A 23,336-nucleotide genomic window follows, 5' to 3' on the forward strand; every position below is an offset into this window, starting at 1 on the left:
TATTATTTCCTTTCTGCATGGCATACTTTTCACAATACTTTATTACAATTCCGGCTTTCAAATGTCTATTACAACTGTATACCAATAACATTAGACTAATTTAACTGAACTTTGTAGTATTTATAGTAATGTTACATAGTTTTAATTATATATACATGATAGGTAAAAATTGATAGCCTGTATGCACTGTAAGTTGCTTTGGATAAAAGCGTCTGCTAAATGCATAAATTTAATCTAATTTAATTTTTATTAGCATATTTAAATGTTTAAAATGCATTATTATAACATATTTATATTAAAACACAGTGTAGTATTTAATTGAAAACCAGTTATATCACCATCTTTGAATTCAGTTTGATTATTTCCCAGTAAAACCAATATTTGTTGACAATCCTTACTCTGTTATTTTTTTTTTATTTACATAGATATGCCTCACAGATGTTAGTACCAAAGTTTCTGAGAATAATCTAAACAAATATTGCATGTAGCAACAATTAATGTGTATTAGTAACAAGGTAGGTTGCACAAAATACTTGACAATACTTTTAAATACTTTTATTTAAACATTGTTTTGTTTTTTGTTTTCTTAAAAAAAAGCAAAGTTTGAACAGTTAAAAGGTTAAAATAAATGACAATCCCGTTGTTTGATCGAAACAGAATTGTATCTAAAAGCGTCGGTCTAAACAAGGATTCTGACATCACTCTTCAATCCCACACAGGCTCGTTCAAAACCTGCTCTGTGGATATTCAGATGGACCTAATAGCCCAATAAACGATTAATAAATGTTCACAGCAATACAGTATTGTGTGAAAGCTACGTTTCCAAAAACGCACAGTAAAAAGGTAAATCACTGAGCAGACTAAACAGAGGAGGTAAACATGTCTTTAAAAACGAGAACAAACAAGTTCTTCAACACAAGACCAGTGTCTGAATGAATGAATACTTCGGTGTACTTCCTCCTGAAATAGCCGCATACATCTGAACATTTTTAGTTTTAAAAAGTTGTTCTGAACAAATGTGGGCTTTGCTTTAACTAATCTGATAAACGAAGTAATCTAACACCAAATTCAAGCCATAATACATTAAGGCCAATAGAACTTCTGGACAAACCTGAAAAGAAAATAATCACGGCTCTAGCTTATGAATGTATGCTTTCTAAATTTCACCCTGATCAAAACCGGAAAATGAATGGCTGGTAGTCTTAAAAATAGCTAGAAAGCAGTGGAGTCACAACACTTCTGTCCGAACAATGTCTGATTAAACCACATCTGCTCTGAGAAATCACTGGATGTGAAAAACAGGAACCGATACAGTGATGTTGCTGAAATCGTTACACCAACGTGAGACCAGCAGATTACAGATTGTTCAGGCTTTCTTGGTCCTTATGAACTGAGGAAATGCTGACTGACAGGAAAGGCTCACAATGGGATTATGGCCGACCACAAAACTAAGAAAGGAAGCTCACATGCTTGCGTAGTTGTGTGAAACTGCTATTAAAACACAAAATAAACATTGAAGATGTGATTCTTGTTGGTTGCTGGTTGTGATCCCCAGAGAGGCTGAAATCTTGCTCAAAACATCTGCATTCCGAATCCCTGTTAGAAGAAGAAGACAAGGTAAACTGATCACTATTCAGAGCACTGAATGAAAAAAGCATGTTCAGAATGATGTTTAAAGCAAAACAGGGTTTTCATTTGATGATTTAAATGTGGTAATCCTACAAAACAAGTTACATTTTTACACCTATATCTAATCTACATATTAATGTCTTAAAGGTGCACTTACAGCATCATCTTCCATTATGGCCGTAGAGTCAAAAAAGTCTGGTCTGAGTTCAGCTCTTTCTCTCCGGTTTCTCGATGCCGGCTAAAACGTGGAACGGACACATGAGCAAAAATGACCTCAAAGATCTAATCTTACAGATGAACAGATGTTGTCATTTGAACCGTAGTCTTGGCTGTCACCAGAAACATTACAAATGCACTAAAGAAGTCACAAAACAGAGCTCAGCACATCTGTAAGTTCTTACCAAATCTATCACCATCGTATCCTCGAATTCCTCATTCATGTCCTCTAGCTGACCGCGGGAGGACATCATCACATCCTCGAAGATGGGCTCGGCGTCATCTTCCATGAGGCCTCGTCTGAATGGAATAAAGAGTTTTAAGGATACGATAAACTGTAGTTTTGTAATCAGGCATTAATTTCTTAAACTATGCTTATGCTTACTCTAATAAACTATATATCTAGATTTTTATTATTATATATTAATACGTTATTATTACTGTATAAATGTCTTAATTTTTTATTATCTAATAATATATAATTAAATCTATTTTATTCTGACAGTTATTATAACTTAAATATCTTCCCATTTAATAAGTGTATGAATTACATACTTTTTTAACTGGATTAAATTAAATGTAATTATTACTAAGTTTTTATCATTCTATAAAATTACTATTTTAATATATGTAATATATAAATATTTGTTAATAATAATTTAATTATATTGCGGTTGCTGCCTTTTTATAAAAGCAATGAGCATTTTCTTTTACATTATTTATATATGTGTGTGTTAAATATTGTCTTATGTAATTATATATATATATATATAATTTTTTTTTTTACTATGTAACATCTAATCTATTATGATTGAAGGTGGTTAAGTCACTGCACACATGGTTATAATTGCTGTGATGCCTTCTCATGACTTTGCTGCTTTAGTAAAGGACAAAAAGCTTTCTGAAATGTCCACTCCTTAGCATCATGGTCAGTTTGAGTACGTACACCTGCTGTCTCACTCCACCACTGCGCGATTTCATGTAGTTCATCCCTCCTCTCTCTTTTCTGTTCACCTCCTCCATCTTCTGCTGATCCAACCATGACATCTGCATCTGAGGACTGAATGTGAGGGGACAAAGTAATGCAAAACAGTGTGAGAATTGCTTCAGCAGGAGCTCGAGTTACATAAGAAAACAGCACGTTCTGCATTATGTTTCTCCTGTCTATCCTTCAATGTGAAAAAACAGCTGGCTGTTTTTATTAGGCTTTAAATCCATACTTGTGCATGTAGTCCGGTTCTGAGCCTGGTTCCGATGAGTCTTGGTCTGGGATGTGATCCGCTGCCTGTCTGGGATTTTCTCTCAGGGCAGTGGATGTGAGCTGTGGGGTGTGAAGGGCCCCTGGTGTCTGCAGTGTGTCATTACGCATTACCCACGGACCCTCAACAGTCTCTTCTGTCAAATGACACAAAAGGACATCAATGTCAAATCAGATTAATCAGAGACAATGTGAACACTATGAGGTCAGGGACAAAGAAATAATAGGACATTTTATATGCAGTCTGATTTTTAAGATTAATACATTTTGTGAGCTTCACAACTCTTGTATGAAACATCAAAAGGTTTTATTCTACCTTCCGGTCGTCTTTTGAGCTGTGGTGGTCGACCCCTTTTGCTGCGGACCGTGCTGGCTTTACTGGTAGAGCTGGCGCCGGTGGTGACAGACAGTCGGTCGTCGTCTCCTCCGGTCAGAAGGGAGTTCCTGTATGCGATGAGAGGCAGCCAGACGTCCTCTCTTCTCTCCATCATGTACTCTGTCATAAACTTCTCCAGATAGGAATGACTGTGGCATGAACACATTAAACAGAGTGAATCTATGTAACTATTGAACATGCACAAACACAGTGCATAATGTCTGGACACAGTTTGGTAATGTTCTCATTATTCTAAATTGCAAAAAATAGCAATAACAAAGACTTCAAGGGACAGTCCATCCAGAAATGAAAATTCTGTCATAATATACTAGCCAATCATGCCATACCAAACCATTTTGGTTCCCACTTCAATTTTACGGACAAAAGATAAATTGAATACTGAAACCATTTGGTTACTAACATTCTTCAAGATCTGTTTTTTCATGTTCCAAAGAAGTAAATGAGGATGATTTCATTTTTGGATGAACTAAATTATACACAAATAAATCATCCTCAAAGTGTTTACTTACACAGTCTTTTTGTCCTGTCGCAGGAGTTTGGAGGAGAACTCACAGAGCACCTCCAGGAAAGCCAGGTTCGGTGGAGGGTACTCTGGTCCTTTTGGATTCGGGACCTTGAAGGCGAACTCAATCCCATCCCTATGTTTGTTATACAACATTAGTTCATGCAAGCATTCCCATTAAACATCTAGAGTTTAAAAACAACTGAAGGTCATTAAAATCAGCTCTGGTTCTGCTGTGAATTGCTTTTTATTCTTCAGATATAAACTGTGCAGTAAAGATGGTGCATGCCAAGTTTCTTACTTGTGCAGTGTGGCCACGGCCTCTCTGGTTTTGATCTGGTCCAGCCCAAATGTGAGTGCAAAGCGACGGGCCAATTCCTTAATGCCGCTGACATGGGAGGATGTTCGGTCAAGGTTAGGTCCTTGGTCCTGGATCAGCTCATTGAAGAGCTGTAAACAAAAAGGAAAGTTGTAAGAGAACTGGTGTAATTTGTATTCAACTGGGAAAAAAAAATCTCATCCTAAAATCATATCCCATACCTGCTGCAAGCTGAGGATTAGGGTCTTCGCACACTGGATCTTGTCCATCTGTCGGGCCTTACTCAAGGTTTCTTTGATGATGTCTCCATAGTCATTGTAATACTGAAAAATACACACCAGTTATTTGAATCAAGTTTTAACCATACAGAGCTGTGCGGTTTAAATGTATCCCAGTTTTTCATACCTTCATGTATTGTTTGAAGATGTCAGCAGCAGCAGGCATGTCCACAATATCGTAGATGATTAGTTTGCAGAAGGCGGCCAACAGATTCCTCCTCTTATGAAGAGCCTCAATCTTATTGGCTTCGTCCTCTTCGTCACCCTCTGAAATTGAAAAATTTAAGGCAGAGACTCTTTAAGAAATATTGATTAAATGATGTATAGTGTATGGCAAGTAGACTACTTCTCAAAAGATTTTCTCTTTAATAAATGATTAATTCTCTTATACTCATCATTCCATTTATTTAATAAATTCAGTAATAACAGTAATATTTAGAATTTTTTTCACAATAATTAGAAAATTTGAACTTCTATTTTATTTAAAAATGTAATTTATTCCTTTGATGGAAAAGCTGAATTTTTCAGCATCATTACTCCAGTTTTGTTGCTGAAAAAAAGGGAATAATTTAATTCAAATTCAATCTTACCATCTCCAACATTTAAATGGTAGTGCTTATGCTTTTTTTTTTTTTTGGACACCTTTCAGAAATGTCAACATATCTTTAAGTGCTTTATAAATAAATTCTCCAATTTCTTATTATTTCACTGTCTGAGTCTCAGGATAGTTCTGATCACAAAAGTCCAAGTTATCAAAACAGACACACACCCATGCTTTGATTTTCATCATCCTGGTCGATAAACACGTGATCCAGGACAAAGTTGAGCAGTTCATTCTGCAGAGTACTGTCTGGGTTGAAGACCAACGGCTGCAGAGCTTCTCGACCGCCTGCGACCAATTGGTGACTGAAAATCATCAGCAGGTCACATAGCAACATGAAAGCCTGTGGAGATTAAACAGACAAACTCTTGAAAAGAGTGACTCCTAGAACACACTGAAACTGAAATTTAAAGGGATAGTTCACCCAAAAATTAAAATTCTGTCATTACTTTTCCTCATGCCTTTCCAAACCGTTAGATTTTTGTTTATCTTTGGAACACTAATTAAGATATTTTTGATGAAATCCGAGAGTTTTCTGACCAATGTCCCCTCTAATGTTTTTTCTGCCTGAGCAAAACTTCTCTATTGGGCGGACATTTCGCCACTTGAGCAAAAACACTACATTATACCAGACCTGTACAGTGCACACACAAAAAATTATGTAACTTCTAACTTATGTGCTATTTATATTTGTGGTAACCTGATATTTTTTTTACAGTGCTGTGTTAGCTAAAAAAATAAAATAAAAAATATTTACACAGCTTAGAGGGAACACTGTTTCTAACGGTTACGTTTAAGGCCTAGAAAGGTAGCCAGGACATTGTTAAAATAGACCATGGGACATCAGTGGTTTAACCTTAATTTTATGAAGCTACGAGAATACTTTTTGTGTTAAGTCGCTATTTTTGTTTTCTTTTTGAAAAAAAAGTCTTCATAAAATTACGATTGAAACACTGATGTCACATGGACTATGTTAACGTTTCTAGGCCTTGAATGTGTCAGTTGCGTTCTGGTCTATGCAGGGTCAAAAAGCTTTCGGATTTCATCAAAAATATTTTGTTTTCCGAAGATGAATGAAGGTCTTATAGGTTTGGAACAACTTGAGAGTGAGTAATTAATGAGAGAATTTCATTTTTTGGTTAACTATCCCTTGAATTATAATTAAAGAACACCAGCAAAACATTTGTCAATGTCACTATGCCTTTACTCACCTGCTCTTTGACTGGAGTGTTCACATTGGACAGGCACTGTTGGCAAACTGCTAGAAAAGACTTCACCACTCTCCTTAATGCCACAAGATCATCCTGCCCAGGAAACACACATGAACTCTGTCACACATAATTCTCAGAGAACATAAATAAATCAGACTTATGTACTTGGTAACTGTACCTTTGATGGACATCCTTCAGTAATTTTCACCAGCTGCCACAGGATGGAGTAATGAGAGCACTGCAGAGCCTGGACAGCAATCTGACCACAAGACAAGAGAATAAAGATTCAACACTTAATGCACTGGATTACAAAGGGCTATTCTATAAATAAACATGTTACAACTCATTCCTAGTTATTAATATATTTGGTATTTTTAAATTTTCAAAATCTTTTATTTTGGTTTTGTATACACTACAGTTCAAATGTTTGGGGTGAGAAAGTCTCTTTTTTGCTAATCAAGGCTGGATTTATTCGAAGAAAATACAGCAAAAACAGTAACAATGTAAACTTTAACTTTTCTATTTTAATATATTTTAAAATGTAACTTATTCATGTGATGCCAAAGGCAGCAAGAGTCTAATAACCCTTAAAAAAATTATATTGCTGATTTGATACTTTAGAAACATTTATTCTCAATGTTAAAAACAGTTGTGCTACTTAAATATTTTGTGGAAACCATCATGCCTTTTTTTGTAGGATTCTTGAATTTACAGCAAGTTCAAAAGGAAAGTATATAGTAAGTTTGTTTCATGCCAGTTTATTAAATTTTTTTAAATTAGTAAGTTGAAATTCCATTGATTGCCATTCATTTTCATAGTTTAACATTTACCTGCTCTGGCATGGAGCCCTGTTCAATCCCCATCTTCAACAATCGATAACAATTTTTGAAAAGGTCCCACTTTGTAAGGTCATGTGCACTGGAAAACATACAAAACAAACCTGAATGTTCTGTAGACAGAAACAAGTTCTGCATTTCAAAGACAAAATCAGAGGGGAATTGGTCTCTTACTTATGGAAAGCAGTGAGCTTCTTTAGCGTTGAAAGAACATTATAAATCTCATCATCATCTGCTTCATCACCCTAGAAATAATGAAATGAACAAAGACAGAATATAATATCAAATGCATAAAGGCCAGTCACTAATATTCATATATGAGATGAAAAAGCTGCTCTTTCACCTCCTGCAGAAGGTCTTCTACTGAGTGAGCGAATCTGTCCATGAGCTCGTCGATGAGTTGGCTGCGAGCGATATCCACGCGGTTCATGATGGTGTATTCTTCACTGCACAAGATGCTGTAAGTCTTGCTACATGCCTCCAGAACCTCCATCTCAATGTGTTTGTCCACCACCACCCGGATCTGCTTTAGCAGGGCATCCAGATGCTAAACACAGCCAGAAAGACACAGGAAAAAAGATCAGAACACAACTAAAAACAATGTGTCAGTCTACATTTTTATGTCACAGTAGTAATAACTCTAACAGACCTTTTCCATTCGTCCTGAACTGTAGACTTCAAGATCAAAGAACTGAGGGACCTGAAGGAGGTTTGCAACCTTTTCAGCATCAGCCTGGTACTAAAGGCAAAAGCAGAACAAATATGAAGCATTTTTCCTGTGCCGTTCAAAGTCATCTGTTTCAGCATCTTTATGCCATCACAAGCTAGCTTAGATGCATTAGTTAAGTATTTTTCACATTTATGCATGTATATTCACTACCACTCAAAATTATGAAATTTTATTACAATTTAAAATCATGTAAAATTCTGATTCAACAAATATTTGTTCAAGAATGTTAAAAACAGCGATGTTGCTTAATATTTTTGTGGAAACCATTGAACTTTTTCTTAGGATTCTTTGAAAAACAAAGTTCAAAATAACAATTATTTGAAAACTAAATATTTTTTAACATGATAAATTTCTTTACTGTCACATTTAATCAATTTAATGAATCCTTGCATTTTTTATTTCCTTTAACCATTTCTTAAGCAAGAACTCAGCATATTAGAATGATTTCTGAAGAATCGGGTAATGCTGAAAGCTGACAGCTGAAGACTGAATAAAAAGTGAAAAAGTGACGTGACACACACACACACACACACACACACAGTGGACACAGTGGCAGTGGACAGCCATTTATGCTGCGGCGCCCGGGGAGCAGTTGGGGGTTCGAGATTCGAACACACAACCCTAGGGTTAGGAATCAAACTCTCCAACCACTAGGCCACGACTCCCCACAAATAAAATACATTTTTAAATATATTACTATATTGATATTCTCCTGCATCATGAACTTTACTGACATTACTGGACCTTGGTACTTTACCTTCGAAAGCAGCATGGGCAGAGCTACAATTAAGTGTTCAGTCAGTCTGTTCTTATCGTCAATCTGTGTCTTCTTCTCTTTGGCAGTGAGCACCTGAGGGACGCGCAGAACAACAACAGAAAGTCTTTAAACCTAGAGTCTATAATATGTCTACAGTAGATATCAATTCTAAGACAACTTACCCTCTTTCCTGTTCCTCTGCCCACAGGCGGATGAGCTTCGGCTGCCTGTCTGATGGTACAGACCATGAGCTCGATCAGTGCGCTCTCATGTCGGTCTCCCAACACTACGAAAAACCCCACAATCAGACAGGATTAATGAGCAACACAGAGATACATGCTAGTTTCGTCCAGAGAGATCTGAAATAAATGTGGGGGGCTGTACCCTCTTCCCCCTGCAAAGGGTCCTCCAGCAGGAGCTCGACCATGCAGTCCCAATCTTTCAGCAGATCCTGTGAGCTGTCCCACAGACTGTCCACTAGGTACGCTGCATGCTCGTGAAGCTACCAAACAAGACAGGAAAATGGTTAGATAAACAGCAAAAACTAGTGTTTTTGGAAATATCAGGAGCTAAGAGCTGGCTTTTTTTTTTTTTATGAAGCCGGAATTATAATTCAATTGGCCAGATCCCAAAGGAAGTGGAATTAAAGTTTGAATAAAAACAGGGCTCCTAGTACAGTCATCTGTAAATGTTAACATTTTCTCAGGGTTTTTTCTTCATTGATTTTCTTGAAGTGACAACATACAGAGCCCCTAAAATAAGACTTTTGAAAGCCCTCAAGATATTTTTAGTGCCTTCAAGAAACTATTCACATGCGCATGGGAATTTTTTTGCATGCTACAATTTCTACAATTCTGTGCATCACTGCCATCTTACTATGAATAAAACGAGAGCATGGATGCACATGAATTAAAATAAATCTACTTGCTCAAAATTTGGCTTTACTTATGGTACTATCTCTATTATCAATGCCTAATGTCCAATTTAACACATCCTCTGTGGTGGCGGAGAAACCATGACACGAGATGGGCTGATGGCATAATACAGCTGTGTGCATTGTCCTATTTGCCAGTTTCAACGGTCTATAAAAAAAAGACTTGGTTCTTTAAGAAAAAAAAAAAAGTGCACAAAATGTGGCTTTTGTTATGGCAGTATGTCATATTTCAAGGCCTTAGGTCTCTTTGACGCATACTTAGTGGAGGCAAAGAAACCACACCGCTAAATGGGCTGATGGCACAATAGGGGTGTCTTCATTGGCACAATAGGTATGTGCATTGTAAAGTATCCAAGTTTACCCCATGTGTTCTACTTTCTCAAATTCCAATTCTGCGTCCAGTTTGTTACTTTCTTGGCACACATCATTTGTAAATAAGGAAATCAAAATCTAAGTGAAGGAATGCGCTAATAAATGAATGTCTGGTGAATACAGGATGCAGCCTGCTTATAAAACCACCAAAATAAAATATGAATTTTTCTCACCTCGCTCTCCAGGAAGAAAAGCACTAGCATTCTTATAAGGTTCCCGTTAGGGCTGTTTCGGCCTCGTCTTTTCGCCAAAGCCTCTTCAGCCTGAGGGTCATGCCTGCTGAACAACCTGCAGCCAGACGCAACAACCAACTGATCAAAACATCAGAGAAGTCTGTTGTGCTGCCTTCATGTTTAAAAGAGTCAAATGTGGCTGTCAGAAACACAATCATTCATCTCACTTTCTATGAAGGAAGTCTCCAGCTGCTACAGCAACAGGACGATGAGCTGAATACACCAGATGGTAGACGTTCTCACAGTCTTCATTAGACAGAGCATCCTCACTACCACTAGAGGAGGGGAAAAAATATAGATGGGAGAGATTTATGGAAATATAAGATAAATATTATAAGAAACTCGGGAGAGGCTATTTAAGGAACTCTTCTAACTAACTATACAATACATATTTGTAAAGTATTATTCTATAATATAATAATTTTATTACTACATTATATTATGTTTAATAATCCTCTCTTATGTAATATTATATAATATAATATGATATTTGACATTGCTATGGAGTCAAAGAATCTCAAAAAATAAACACTGCATAAAAATACTTACTGCAGAATCAAAGTGACAAGTCGTATGGCCTCTACTGCCACATCATACTCTTTATCCAGTGTCATGGACACAATACGGTCCTGAGGGGAAGGAAGTGACATCATGACGTTTCCAAACTGATGCCTACAGCACTCAGAAACAGCACTTTTAAAAAAATTGTTATATATTGTTATATATTACCTTAAATCGATTGGTGAAGAGCTCAAGTTTTGGGTAAAGCTCTCTGTTGGTGTAGAGAGTCTGAAGGGCTTTTAGACATTTGAGTCGAACTTCACCTTGCTGTAAAGGATTACATGTTACACAATATTTTAAAATCTAGATCAATAATATTTCGTCTAGTAAATATCATTTTAAATTGTATGATATGCTTGATAGATATTAACACAGATAGATAAATAAATACATACTCTGTCATGTAGCGTCCAACCCACATACTTCAAGTAACTGTCATTGAGAAAAGCATCACTGTATAGCTTCATCCAAACGCCAATTTCTTCTATGCAAATTGCTCTGATTTCCGCTATGGCATCCCTGAAAGAAATCAAGAGAACACAATATGAAATCCACAGGATTATGAAACATATTGACTTATTGGTTTCTAGTCATTTGTGATAATTGGATAAAGATTTCTAAAAATCAGTCTGATTCGGACTAACTCACTGATAAATCATTCAGACTATGATTATTGAAATGGTTTGACTTTGACACTGAAGAGAACAATTTGTTCACAAATGGGGTCCTACCTGCTACTTTTATGCCACTAACCTGTAACGGTGAACGAAAATACCCTTGAAGATTGAGTTCATCATGTTCTCAATCTCATCTTGGTTTTCTTGTAGCTAGATGAAAAACAAGAAATCAGATTGAAAATCTAATTCATGAGACAGCAGAACAAAACTTGGAAGAAAAGGAAGCCATCTCACCTCTTTCCTCTTCTCCAGCAGCATTTCCAGCTTCTCATTGGCTCTTTTCCCTGCAACCTTATTCCGTTCGGCCTCATACTGCCTCTGTGTGTTATCCTGATTGATGCTCAGGTTCAGAGCAACATTTACCAGTGCTGTCATCAGTTTCATTGCTGCAGCAGAAACAAGACACGAGACAGAAATGAATAACTCAACTGCAGTATCAAGAATAACTTGAAGGTCAATGGTGAATGACTGACCTGCCAGCGTGCTGGTGTGTCTGAAAGCTCGGACCTGTGAGTCTGAGAGCCCAGTGAGCAGAGAAATGACAGTGTCCATCATGTATTCATCATAGATGATGCTGTACTGGCACTGACGGATCAAAACCATGATGAACTCGCAAAAGTTATATCGGAATTTCTTCCATTGTGGCCCTGCCATAGTGAGAGGGTAGTCGCCACTGTCCTGGATTAGACGAGCAGAGAAAATTATTAATTCATTAACATTTAAGAATTCAGGTGGAAGAAATATGGTCAAAAAGAATAACAAACCTCATCAAACTCCTCCGTCATCTTTCTGATGATTTCAGCATTCTGCATGTTCCTGAACATCTCGATCCTTACAGTGCCTGTGGTTGTTTTTGAAATAAATGAATATGTTTATTCAGCAAGTATGCATTGAAATTGATCAAAAGGCTTTTATAATGATACAGAAGACATAAAATAAATGTGGTTCTTTAGAACCTTTATTTATCAAAGAATCATGAAAAACTAAATGTATCATGGATTCCACAAAAAATTATCAAAAATGTATAATAATAATAATAATAAGAAGAAGAAATGTTTCACCGAATCAGCATATTAGAAAGATTTTCAAAGGATAACGTGACACTGAAGACTGGAGTAATGGCCATAACAGGAATAAATTCCATTTTAAAATATACTTTTTTAAAAACTGCAATAATATTGGACAATATCGCTGTTTTACCATATTTTTGAGCAAATAAATGCTTTTTAAAACCAAACTTTTAAATGGTAGAGTAACTGCAGATTAGTATCCCTGTTTAAATCAGTACCTGTTTAAATTCATATAGATGAATCTAAATATAACTAATTTAATTTAAAACTGCTTTGATACAGTCACATTTAAAAAAGGATCAGGATGCATTAATATATTTTTCTCTTCTAAATCCTATGATTGCAATTGACCATGATTCATGGTTTAAAAAAAGCAACTGTATTGAGAAATAAATTAGATAAATTACCTTTACAGCCAGAACAGTGAATGAAAAAGTTGATTAGATCTAGGAGTGCAAGGTCTCTGTCTTGCTTGTAAGATTCAATCCAGTCGTCAATGACGGACTGGAAACAAGTGCAAAGAAAAACAACAGTCACTTAATTCCACCTCAAATAGACAGAAACAGACAGACACTTGGTGTGTTGCATTTTACCTGCATGGCACTTTTGCCTTGTTTGACCACCTCAAACAGAGTGCTGGGGTCTGTGCCTTCTCCATTCTGATGGGCCACTCCATTCGCCCTCCTCCCACCTTTATCAACTGGAGACCTTCGAGCCTTCTTACTGGCCGCCTGGCAAAAAAAAAAAGGATCAGAAAGAGTGGCTGGTTGCATGCATTTAGGGTTACAATGAACGCAATCAATTGATCTGCTCATTAGTGGTGGGCTTACTCCTTGTTTTCCAGGCCTGCCTCTCTTTTTCTTGCCCTTTCCCTCCCCAGAGTCATCCAGCTCACTGACGCTCATGCTCAGACTCACAGTGTCGCCTTGCCCGTCATTTGACGAGTCCCTGCTCAGCGTAATGAAAATGTTTATTAACATTGTTGTGCACATTTATATTAGTGGCCATCATTTTAAAGTCTTTACTTACTGGAACACAGGAAAGTCTGAGTTGATCATGTTGTGTCTTCTGACAAACCTAGGAGACCTCTATAGATGAACCACCCTGTGCTGATGTGAATGTTTGCGATTCTTCAGTTCAGGCCCAGAATGCTTCAGACCTGAAGATGCATAACCTGAAAATTGAGAGAAAACTGAATCTCAGATCAGGATGATATGAAACATATTTGTGTGCAGATAAATGCAAAACAGTACAAAAAGCTTATTGCGCAATAAAGCTATTGTGTGCTGTACACAATGTGACATAAGCAGCTTGTAACTGTTATTTATTAGACAATCATTTGATTTTATACATATGAATAAAATAAATAATGTATTAAAAAATATATATATTTTTTATATAATATAAATTAATAAAGAAATGTATACATAAAAATAAAACCAAAATGCACATTTGAAAGATAATGTAATATCACACAGCCACTAGGGACAGCACAACCCATGATTTTCAATAAAACTATAATCCAGGATCAAAAATCATGAAATATGCAACAACTTCAAATGCAATCATAATGAATACTTATAACAGCCAAATAACATTTGCCTTAAATCACTTGCACTTGAGGCAAAAAATAAATAAATACATTTAACAAAAGAAACACTGCCATTAGGGGGCATCCCAAGCATGGGTTTTCCATGTTGCTGTGGAAACAGCAGAAACAGAGGCAGACAAGACATCTAAACACATTTATGTCAAGTTGAGATGGGATGTATACAGATCTAAATTAGATCAGACTATGTCTGCGCTATTAGATAATATGAAAAGCATATATTTCCATCTCCTTCTGATTTGGAAAAGGCACTTGGATGCATCTTCACACATGATTTGATCTTAACCAACACAAGATGGCTCTCCACCCCCAGAGGAGACTTTCCACACTGTAGTGATAGAGGTTTCTGTGGATATTGAGGATTCAAAAGGCTTGAAACAGACATATGGATGAAGTTCAACGGGAATGCAGGCTGGAATTCCCAACATACAGGGTTTTCAAGATCAAACTGCTGTCAGATGGTACTCTGGAGAGGAAATAACGAGAAAATAAAACCCCTTACTTTGCATCTGTATTGCTCCCCTCCCCCATACACATTTGGATATCTCGGTAAATATGGCCCATGCCGAAACTCTGGGCTTGTGCTCTGGGAAAAAGACTACACAGTTTTGTCAAACTCAACAGCTGACCGTTACATAATCACACCAGAAAAGGGCAGCAAACACATAAAACAACCAAATACTGAAATAATGTTATTCTTGCACAAATAGCTCTAGTTTAGCAGACATGCTGTTTTTCTCTGATGAGTAAGTGTTAAGTATAGTATGGGTAGAGCTCAAGAAAGAAAATGTAATTTACACCTCAGCGGTGAAGGCTTGTGACAGTGAAGAGAGCTGAATCCTTTTGGGAATACTAGAATATGAATGTCAATGTCAGCAATATACAATGGAGGAACATTCACAAGTTCAATGGCTCCTGGTAAAAGATCATTTATTTCAAATGACTCTCTACTTCCACTATGAGCAGCCAATCTGAAACTATTTTCCAATCTTCTGGTATTTAAAGGTGCAGTGTGGAATTTATTTAGCAGTACAACTTCACCAAAAAAAATGATTGTTTCCACAAAGGTTTTCCATACCTACTATTGTTATAACCAAACAGGTTGCCCCACCCTAAACTCACACAACCAAATGTCCTATGGTCAGTCAGTCACTTGGCAGCCATCTTGTAGACATTTCAAGTTATACATTACAAGTACATGTCCTGATTATTAGATAAAAATAGACGAAAACATTCAAAACTAGCATCAGTTTAGCGAAAACAAAAATAAATAAATAAATAAAATGCCTCTGTGAAAAAGGCATTTGATTCTTTAAACCTGCATAATATTGAATGTTACCATATCTAACATTTTTTTTTTCTATCATCATCTCCTCTTCGTGAAATGTCTCTGAATCTCTCTGATTTCAGTTACAAATATCAAGGTTTTGTAGAAACATTCCATTTGTAGTCAGAAATTATTCATTTATTCTGTAATGAATATTCACCAAGTGTCCAATAACAGTGGGGTTATAAATAGGTGTTCAGATGGTCATGTGCTCTTCAAACGATGGCTCTAATGAATCGACCTGCTGCATGTTAAATAAAACGGTATGTAAGAACCGGTTCATTCATCTCATTTGAATGTACATTGTAGGTTTTTATCAAAAGTACTATTCTTTTTTTTCTGAGAGAAAATTTACTTGAAACATAAGAGAAACCATTTATCTGAAGAAAAAAAAAACATGGATTGCATTTCTATTAAAAACATAAACCAGAGAGGTATACAAATGATCATATGGGTCAAGATGAAATGGTCTTCACAATGAGGTCAATTTGGAAAAAGAAGTATAGATGTGGCCAATAATGGCGCTGCACAAAACAACCCCTGAAAGCAACTCAAAGGATCAGTGAATGTGCTAATGGGCCGGCAGCTTCTCATCGAGCTTATAGAGTACGCAGCACAGATGCATTAGAGTCTGGGGACACACTATTAAATGCTTTGCACTGTATGATGACAGTCAAATGAGGCTATTCTTGGCACTGGCTGGGTGAGACGCTTTTAAAATCAGACTAATTATGTCCCTTTCCTTGCATCCAATAACTGGTTATCTTCAAGTTCGTGCACAACAAAATTTCTTTCAAATCATTCTGGGCCCTTAGTTGAATTAGTAATAGGGTTAAATGTGGAAAAGACACTATGAATCTCATTTGCTTCAGTTTGGCTTACATCAGACCAGACTGCCCATTCTGAGTGTGTGCATCATGCACAAACCTCTAATAGCGGTTTCTGATGTCTAGCTTTGATGGTTTTGTTCGATCAAGAGTACTTCTTCATGCTTGTATGACATAATGACTTTCAAGCTCATATCTTACTACTAAACAGATCATCTTTACCTCCTCAAGTATGCAAACATTCCCAAAATAGTTCATATTAAAGTCGTTCCAGACAAAAAGCTTTCAGAAGTGCAACTATCTTACAGCAGCTCACAACCTACAGTGATAAGAAGCAATAAGTCATGGCACAGATTTCAACTACCCTCACTGCTTCTTAATTAAAATGGCTGAAAATTGTAAAAAAATATTTTTTCTTTAAATCCATTTTCTCCTCAGTAGAGGTCTGTATACACTTTACCATTTTTTTTAAGTTTCAATGGGTTCATTAGTGAATTAACATTTGTTTCTGTAGCTCAACATGTACATGATAGTGCTAACAATGTATATGTCAAAGGTTCAATCCCCACTGCTGAAATGTACAACATGAATGCACTTTAGTTAGCTTTGCATTAAAGCATCTGCCAAATGCATGAACGTAAACATTTTCTTAACATAACCACACAAATCTGTTCACAAAAAAGGCACAACTGAAATCCTTGTGCACCATTCCCTCTTTCTTCGATTTATCCTGGTGTCAAAATGCAGCCTTTTTAACACTGAATACTGAGATCAAATCTTTATCTACACATCTTTCTCAGTGTATACGTGGGCTGGTTTAGAAGTGAAGACTGTTTATTCAGATTAAATGAGAGGGGATTTATATCTCCCTTCATCTGTTCATCTCATAAACACTCGCGCTAAGGACAGAACGCAGTCTCTAATGATCTGTGAAACACTCAAAATAGCTTGACAATTGTCTTGAGACTGTGAGAAAAGCAGCGTTCGCTCTCGCTTTGTCTCGCAGACATTCATTCCCACCTCAGGCTTGAAAGAAACTCAATGATTTATAGATCAAAATCTGTCTGAAGATATTAGCGTAATCAAGGTCTTTTCAAGCGAGTGGGCCGTAGCGAGAGACATAACATTACCAACACTGACTTTCTAAATAATGTAATTTCATATGGCTTGTCAATGTGGAATTCAGCCTTTAGCTAGATTACATAAAATCTTGTAGATTAAATTAACATTGTTTGTTAAACCACGAACACTCTCCCTATACTTAAAAAAAAAAAAAAAAAACATTATATATATGGCCTACATACAATCAGTGCCCATAGAATCTGAACAGCTGTTACTCAAAAGTACTAAACAATTCCTGCCACTTGAATGGTTATTTAATACATATTTTGGATAACAATATGAGCACAGTACACTTAGTTTTTAATACACTTATATCCATTTTTACCCCAAATTTGCTAAAAAAAATATGGAAAAAGTAATGAACCAATTAGAATGTGATGGAAAATGATTAAATTGTGCAAACTACAGTGTTACATATTACTAAATATGCAAAAAAAATATTGTGATTGTAAATGCAGTGCAATAAGAATGCTAGAAGTTAACAACACTTTATCAAGTATAAGAAACCTTTGGCTTGATTAAGCTCAGATTCAGAGAAATCAGAGAATATCAAGTCCAACTATTTATACAACTTGTTCCAGGGTTAATGTCAAAAATAAAAACTGTGGAATATTTTACTCAGTCTCACATAATTCCAAACCTGCATGACTTTCTCAAAGATATATATATATATATATATATAGGTTTTTGGGAAAACATAAGTGTGAGTAAATGATAAATGAATATTCAACAATTTTCCGTTTTACTATTCCTTTAATGTGTTTTGCCTTTTTAGGGTGTACAGTTGACTCTAAAGGGCTCTGTAAATTCCTTATTATGCTAAAAATATAGATAGTCAACGATAATTGCTTTATGTAATATTGTACAGCAGAACTAAACTATTGCAGTATGCAAGATTGTACAACAGAATTAAACTATTGCATACAGGTTTATACTGTCAGCAAATTTATCATTTAACAAAAGAACATTTAATAAGCATATAAACTTGTCATGAAAATACATGTGCACAGTACTAGAAAAAAAAACCTTTCAAACTTATGCATGTACCTTCTGCCCCGTCTCAAGGTTTTTACAAACATTAAAAGCCCCTACAAATCAATATTCATAAAACTGCTTAGGAAAAAAATAAAATAAAACTACATTCACTTTTGTAATTAAAACTATTCATTCATTCAAGTGAAGTGATTTTTCTTATCTTTTAAAACAACATTCACTGATCTTAGGAACACAGCCAATAAACTTCCAGGATAAGAACATATGACCGAGGGTGTTTCCATGGTAACAACAACCTCCTGGAATACATGTCACGCATCTAAATTGCTTGCCAAAAAACACCCGCACTCAGGAGAGGGCATAATAAAACAGAAAGGTGAAGTCACGCAAGTTTAAAATTAATATGACTATATGGGCATCATTTATTCCAATTAACATTTGTTTCAAGGAGGAAAAATACTGGTATTGGTAAAAATATTGGTAAAATACCCATATAAAAACAACAAATGCATGTTTTTATCTCAGCATAACATGCATATACAGACACATACAGATACCCAAACACTAAATAAAGCAAAAAAGATGAATGACTAAAGGAGAAATGTGATATCTTTCCTTGCATAATGCACCAAAGAGAGATTTTCTCTCCATATGTAGTTCTCCAGAGGGACAAAGCCCGGCAAGGACATCAATTGAAGTGGTCCTTAATAATATTTCTGCCTTATAGTTCACGCTATAAAAGGTGAGAGATAATGAAATCAGCACATTTGAGCTAAGGCCTGCCAAGGATTTGGTTTAAAACAAACTCCACAGAAAAAGACTTTAAAGAAACTGAAAATCCTTCTTTTAAGCTATAATGTTAAATTAAACTTTGTTTTGAAGTCTATAATAAGTTCTCTGGGGATGAACCCTGGTCTTTTGTGAAATCAACCATTTTACACTTTACACAACCTACTTGCCTATGCCAAGATGTATAGATAGAATTACAAACCACAGGCTTTACTTGATGCATTTAAAAAGCCATCAGATTCCTGGCAACAGTACAAACAGCAACACTTACACAGAATAAGACTAACATACTTCTAGAGTAAATCCAATAATATCTTTACAAATATCACTCTAAACCTCTGAGATTAATTAGACTTTTAGATACCAAGTAAAACATACAGCATTTAGCACAACAATTAAGATATAAACATGTAAAAGCCTTACTGTCTTATCAAGAGTGTGCAATGCATGTAGATGGACAAAATATTGAACACTAAAGTGTATTTATACCAATGTGGGTTCCTTCATTCAGAACAGACCTAGTCTAAAACGCTCATCACAATAGTCACAGATTAAAGTTTTTTTTTTTTATGGTATAAGAAATTGTGAAAATACACTATTACTCATGTCTTCATAAGAGTAAACAGAAAGTGTATGTACAAACCAAATAGGATAGCTTTTTTTCTCCACTTTGACCAATACATTTCCAAATCCTTTTCAGTCAATTACCGCATGAGAACTTTTAAAATATGTTTCAAAAACAGGCTGATTCGCAAATGCATGATTTAAACCAATTTGTGAACCAGTAATAAAATTAATTAAAAATAACAATTTAGTCAAAGTTTTGCAAATCTGCAGTTCTACTCTTCCTAAGGGCAATTTGCAGCATATTAAACCTTTAAAATGTAATCCATTACATGAATTCCTATTATTTCTAGGCATGGAAAAGGGTAATATTTTCAGTTTTTCCATTTTCTTATTTCCAGATTTCCTTGATATTTCAGTTCTATATTTTGTATGGAATATTGTATTTTAACCAAAATTAGATATGCAACCTGTCCAAATAAACAATATTCAAGTAATACAGCTAAGTCAAATAATGTTATCTCTTAACTTAAGAGTGCCTGATGCGCTGGCAAAATCTTCTTTCATTATATAAATAAATAAGGCACATTTCCTCAGAAAGCATCAGTGTTGAATCATGGTTCGGTGCTGAATAAACACTCAGAAAGAGCACAAAACAACTTTTGGATATCGCCTGTTCAGTGCTTACTCAGTTCCAGGATGAGAATGTACAGACACCTGCCAACATCTCTCCTCGAAAAGCAGTATAATCTAAAGCAAACGTTGTGTGCACGATACTGCTTTGCAATATAAAAAGAAAACTGATTAATGGGTAAATGACGTCATATGGCATTCATTCGGTCTGGATAGATGAACAGATCATCTGTGACAATTTGGTAAACAACCAGATTATTAGTTGGATTATATTTTACAACCAAAATGAAGCAAGTTGAATCCTTTCCAAAGGGTCAGTAAACATGTTATGTTGTTCAATTAGTTATACAAAACCCATAACAGAAAATATTGCGCGTCAAAGTTTTTCATCGCTCGGTTTAGTGATCAAAAAACAGATTTAGTCCATGAACTATGTTAAGTAAGTTACTGTCTGAACTCCTTCTCTATTCAAAAAACCCTTCATGAACTACCGGCTTAATTTGGACATCAATGTTTGTAAAGTGAGTAAGAAAAACTGGACAAATGGATTGTGAATGATTAACAATATGTAAGTAACACTCTACACATCTTTCCTCTCAAGATGTTTCACGTTAGCTAACCGAGTTGTGTACATCTCGGACCAAAAAGTTGAGCTGTTTATCTTTTACTGACCCACATTACTAAACCAACACCAACCTCTATCCCTCAAGTCTGTAAATACGGCATATTATTCGTGACAACTCGGGGAAGTGTAGAAAACTCAGTAGTAAGCACACAAACCAGACGTTACATTTCAAAGAAGCAGCGACCCGCACGAGAGAACAACAGCAGCGTCTCGCGCGCCAGACCGAGTGTCTGTCTATCCGCGTGCATGGCGGCAGGAAGACATAAAGTCACAATCTTCCCTGCAATTACACACCAAAACACACGCACCTCGGTTTATTAAGATAACATAGCCGCAAGTGAAAGGGAAGACAGTGCCATCAAGGACAGGGGGCATGCACACGCACACACACTATCCTTCGAGAATTGATCCCATCCCCCCTGCACGCACGCACGCGCGCACGCACACACATTCACATACACACACTCCCTCTTGCATGTCCTCCATCTTTAATGCAAGCTCGATTTACGCAGTGAGCGCGTGCCCCACGGAAAGATTCAGACTCATTTGTTGCAAAACTCGTACAAACTCACCTCAACCGTCAAAAAAGGGTCCTCCGGGACACACGTCAGTAATAATCGGCGCGATTAATTCACCAGATAGTTTATGTTTTTATATTGCAAATTAGACCTGAAGCAGAACCGCGCCTTTCCTGAGAGAAGCAATCCTAAACTGCCATCTGGCGGCTTTTACTGCAACGAAATGGCGCGATGGGAGACTGATCTGAGGTCGCCTCCTGGTGGACAGAGGATCTTTTTACACAAAGCAAAAATAAAAGCCTTGCTTGGAAGAGATAAAGTTGACTGTGCTGAGATCGTAGATGGGGCATTTTTTCGCAGAGGCTGCCTTTTATATCACTCATGATCATGTGTTTTACTATAGGCATTTTCCCAAGCACATAAAAAACAAACAAACAAAAAAATAAAAAATAAATACAGTAGTTGCAAAAAAGACGAAAACCATCTTTGGCATGTACCCAGACTTTCATTTTCATAAATAAATTATAATAATACGTTGTATTTTCTCTCTCTCTCTCTCTCTCTCTCTCTCTCTCTCTCTCTCTCTCTCTCTCTCTCTCTCTCTCTCTCTCTCTATTTTAGATTAGGGATAATAATGTATTAAAATGGCGACTGATTGCAATGAAATGTGTTGCATTGTAACACTTAGAAATTATTTTTAGTATGGGAACCTTTCATATAATGTTTACAGGCAATAATAATAATATATATGTATAATATATATATATATATTTTATATATATTTTATACAAAGTATTTACACAAATGATAATTGTATTAACAGTACAAAGCAGTATTAGGTATTTTTTAAATGTAAACACATTTGCATGTATTATGAACAAAATGATTTTTTTGCATCTTTGTTTTTCAGCTGATTGGTCATGATCGAAAACAATCATTTTTCCTTATTGAGGGCAAAAAAAAACGCATCTCGTCTATTGATGTTAAATATTTCGAATAAATTGATGTAAATAAACAACTCCATATTAGCAGAGTATTAAACAACATTTTCCCCTGATTCCAGATACAGGTATGTGTATGTATCTGAAGGCTTTAAGTCAATTTGTTGTCTGTAGAGCCACTAAACCCATGCTAATCGTAGATAAGCCTAGAATAGAACATTACTATATATATATATATATATATATATATATATATATATATATATATATATACACATTGCAATAAAAATGTTTAAGAACAACACCCCATCTATAAGAGATCAGAAGTCCTTTTTGGCCGTTATCGGTATCCGTAGTCTATCTCAACCCACCAAAAATCTTCGTAGATGAAACGGAAGCACAGAATGTTTTAAAACAGCCCAGACCATCCACTCTCACACACATAAGTCACACGCTGCTCAGTGAAGATCCTGATTGGTTACAATCCTTATCGACTGTAATGTACGAGTGATTCCATCTTTACAAAACATTAACATCATTGAATAAATTTAAGCACATTTGCACCAACATAATTTACATCGGTGTAAAAAAGCGTATGTTGTGATGAGGTCATGGACAAGTAATACAAATAAAAAAGCTTCTGTTTACAAAAAATGCAATGAACCAGATGAGAACCACTTCTTTACGGCTTTTAAATTTAAGCACCTTATGCCTTCATGCAATACCATAACTACCAAAAAGCTTTTTACTGTTCAATTTTATCCTCATTTATGGACGCCAGAGCACTCCCAAATCGTTGTCTTATGG

The 23,336-nt window shown here is 35.9% G+C and overlaps 1 protein-coding gene across 1 annotated transcript; it reads right to left on the reverse strand.

Moving 5' to 3' along the window:
• Positions 1 to 540: 540 nt before the first annotated feature.
• LOC132124122 (cohesin subunit SA-1-like) lies at positions 541 to 21,828 on the reverse strand. Its single transcript, XM_059534958.1, has 34 exons — positions 21,643 to 21,828; positions 13,611 to 13,755; positions 13,412 to 13,529; positions 13,175 to 13,312; positions 12,989 to 13,085; positions 12,276 to 12,352; positions 11,985 to 12,189; positions 11,746 to 11,897; positions 11,588 to 11,661; positions 11,230 to 11,353; positions 11,003 to 11,101; positions 10,823 to 10,902; positions 10,441 to 10,548; positions 10,214 to 10,328; positions 9,119 to 9,236; positions 8,917 to 9,020; positions 8,735 to 8,827; positions 7,897 to 7,986; positions 7,591 to 7,794; positions 7,422 to 7,492; positions 7,242 to 7,329; positions 6,590 to 6,670; positions 6,412 to 6,504; positions 5,369 to 5,543; positions 4,727 to 4,866; positions 4,543 to 4,644; positions 4,304 to 4,452; positions 4,010 to 4,138; positions 3,420 to 3,628; positions 3,066 to 3,240; positions 2,792 to 2,905; positions 2,031 to 2,145; positions 1,787 to 1,867; positions 541 to 1,596 (listed from the first exon to the last, which is right to left on the reverse strand). Exons 2-34 carry the CDS (start codon positions 13,637 to 13,639, stop codon positions 1,573 to 1,575), a joined length of 3,771 nt encoding a protein of 1,256 aa, XP_059390941.1. The 5' UTR covers positions 13,640 to 13,755; positions 21,643 to 21,828; the 3' UTR covers positions 541 to 1,572.
• Between the last annotated feature and the right edge of the window lie 1,508 nt (positions 21,829 to 23,336).

This window comes from Carassius carassius, chromosome 42 (genome assembly GCF_963082965.1).
Source record: "Carassius carassius chromosome 42, fCarCar2.1, whole genome shotgun sequence".
Lineage (NCBI taxonomy): Eukaryota > Metazoa > Chordata > Actinopteri > Cypriniformes > Cyprinidae > Carassius > Carassius carassius.

Bases quoted from the DNA above. Each gene is read 5' to 3' on its own strand.
- LOC132124122 (XM_059534958.1), bottom strand. From the start codon at position 13,639: ATGATCAACTCAGACTTTCCTGTGTTCCA. The intron at 13,313-13,411 runs GTAAGCCCACCA...TTTTTTTGCCAG, and splicing joins GCAGGCCTGGAAAACAAGGA to GCGGCCAGTAAGAAGGCTCG. The intron at 10,549-10,822 runs GTAAGTATTTTT...CCCCTCCTCTAG, and splicing joins CTTGTCACTTTGATTCTGCA to TGGTAGTGAGGATGCTCTGT.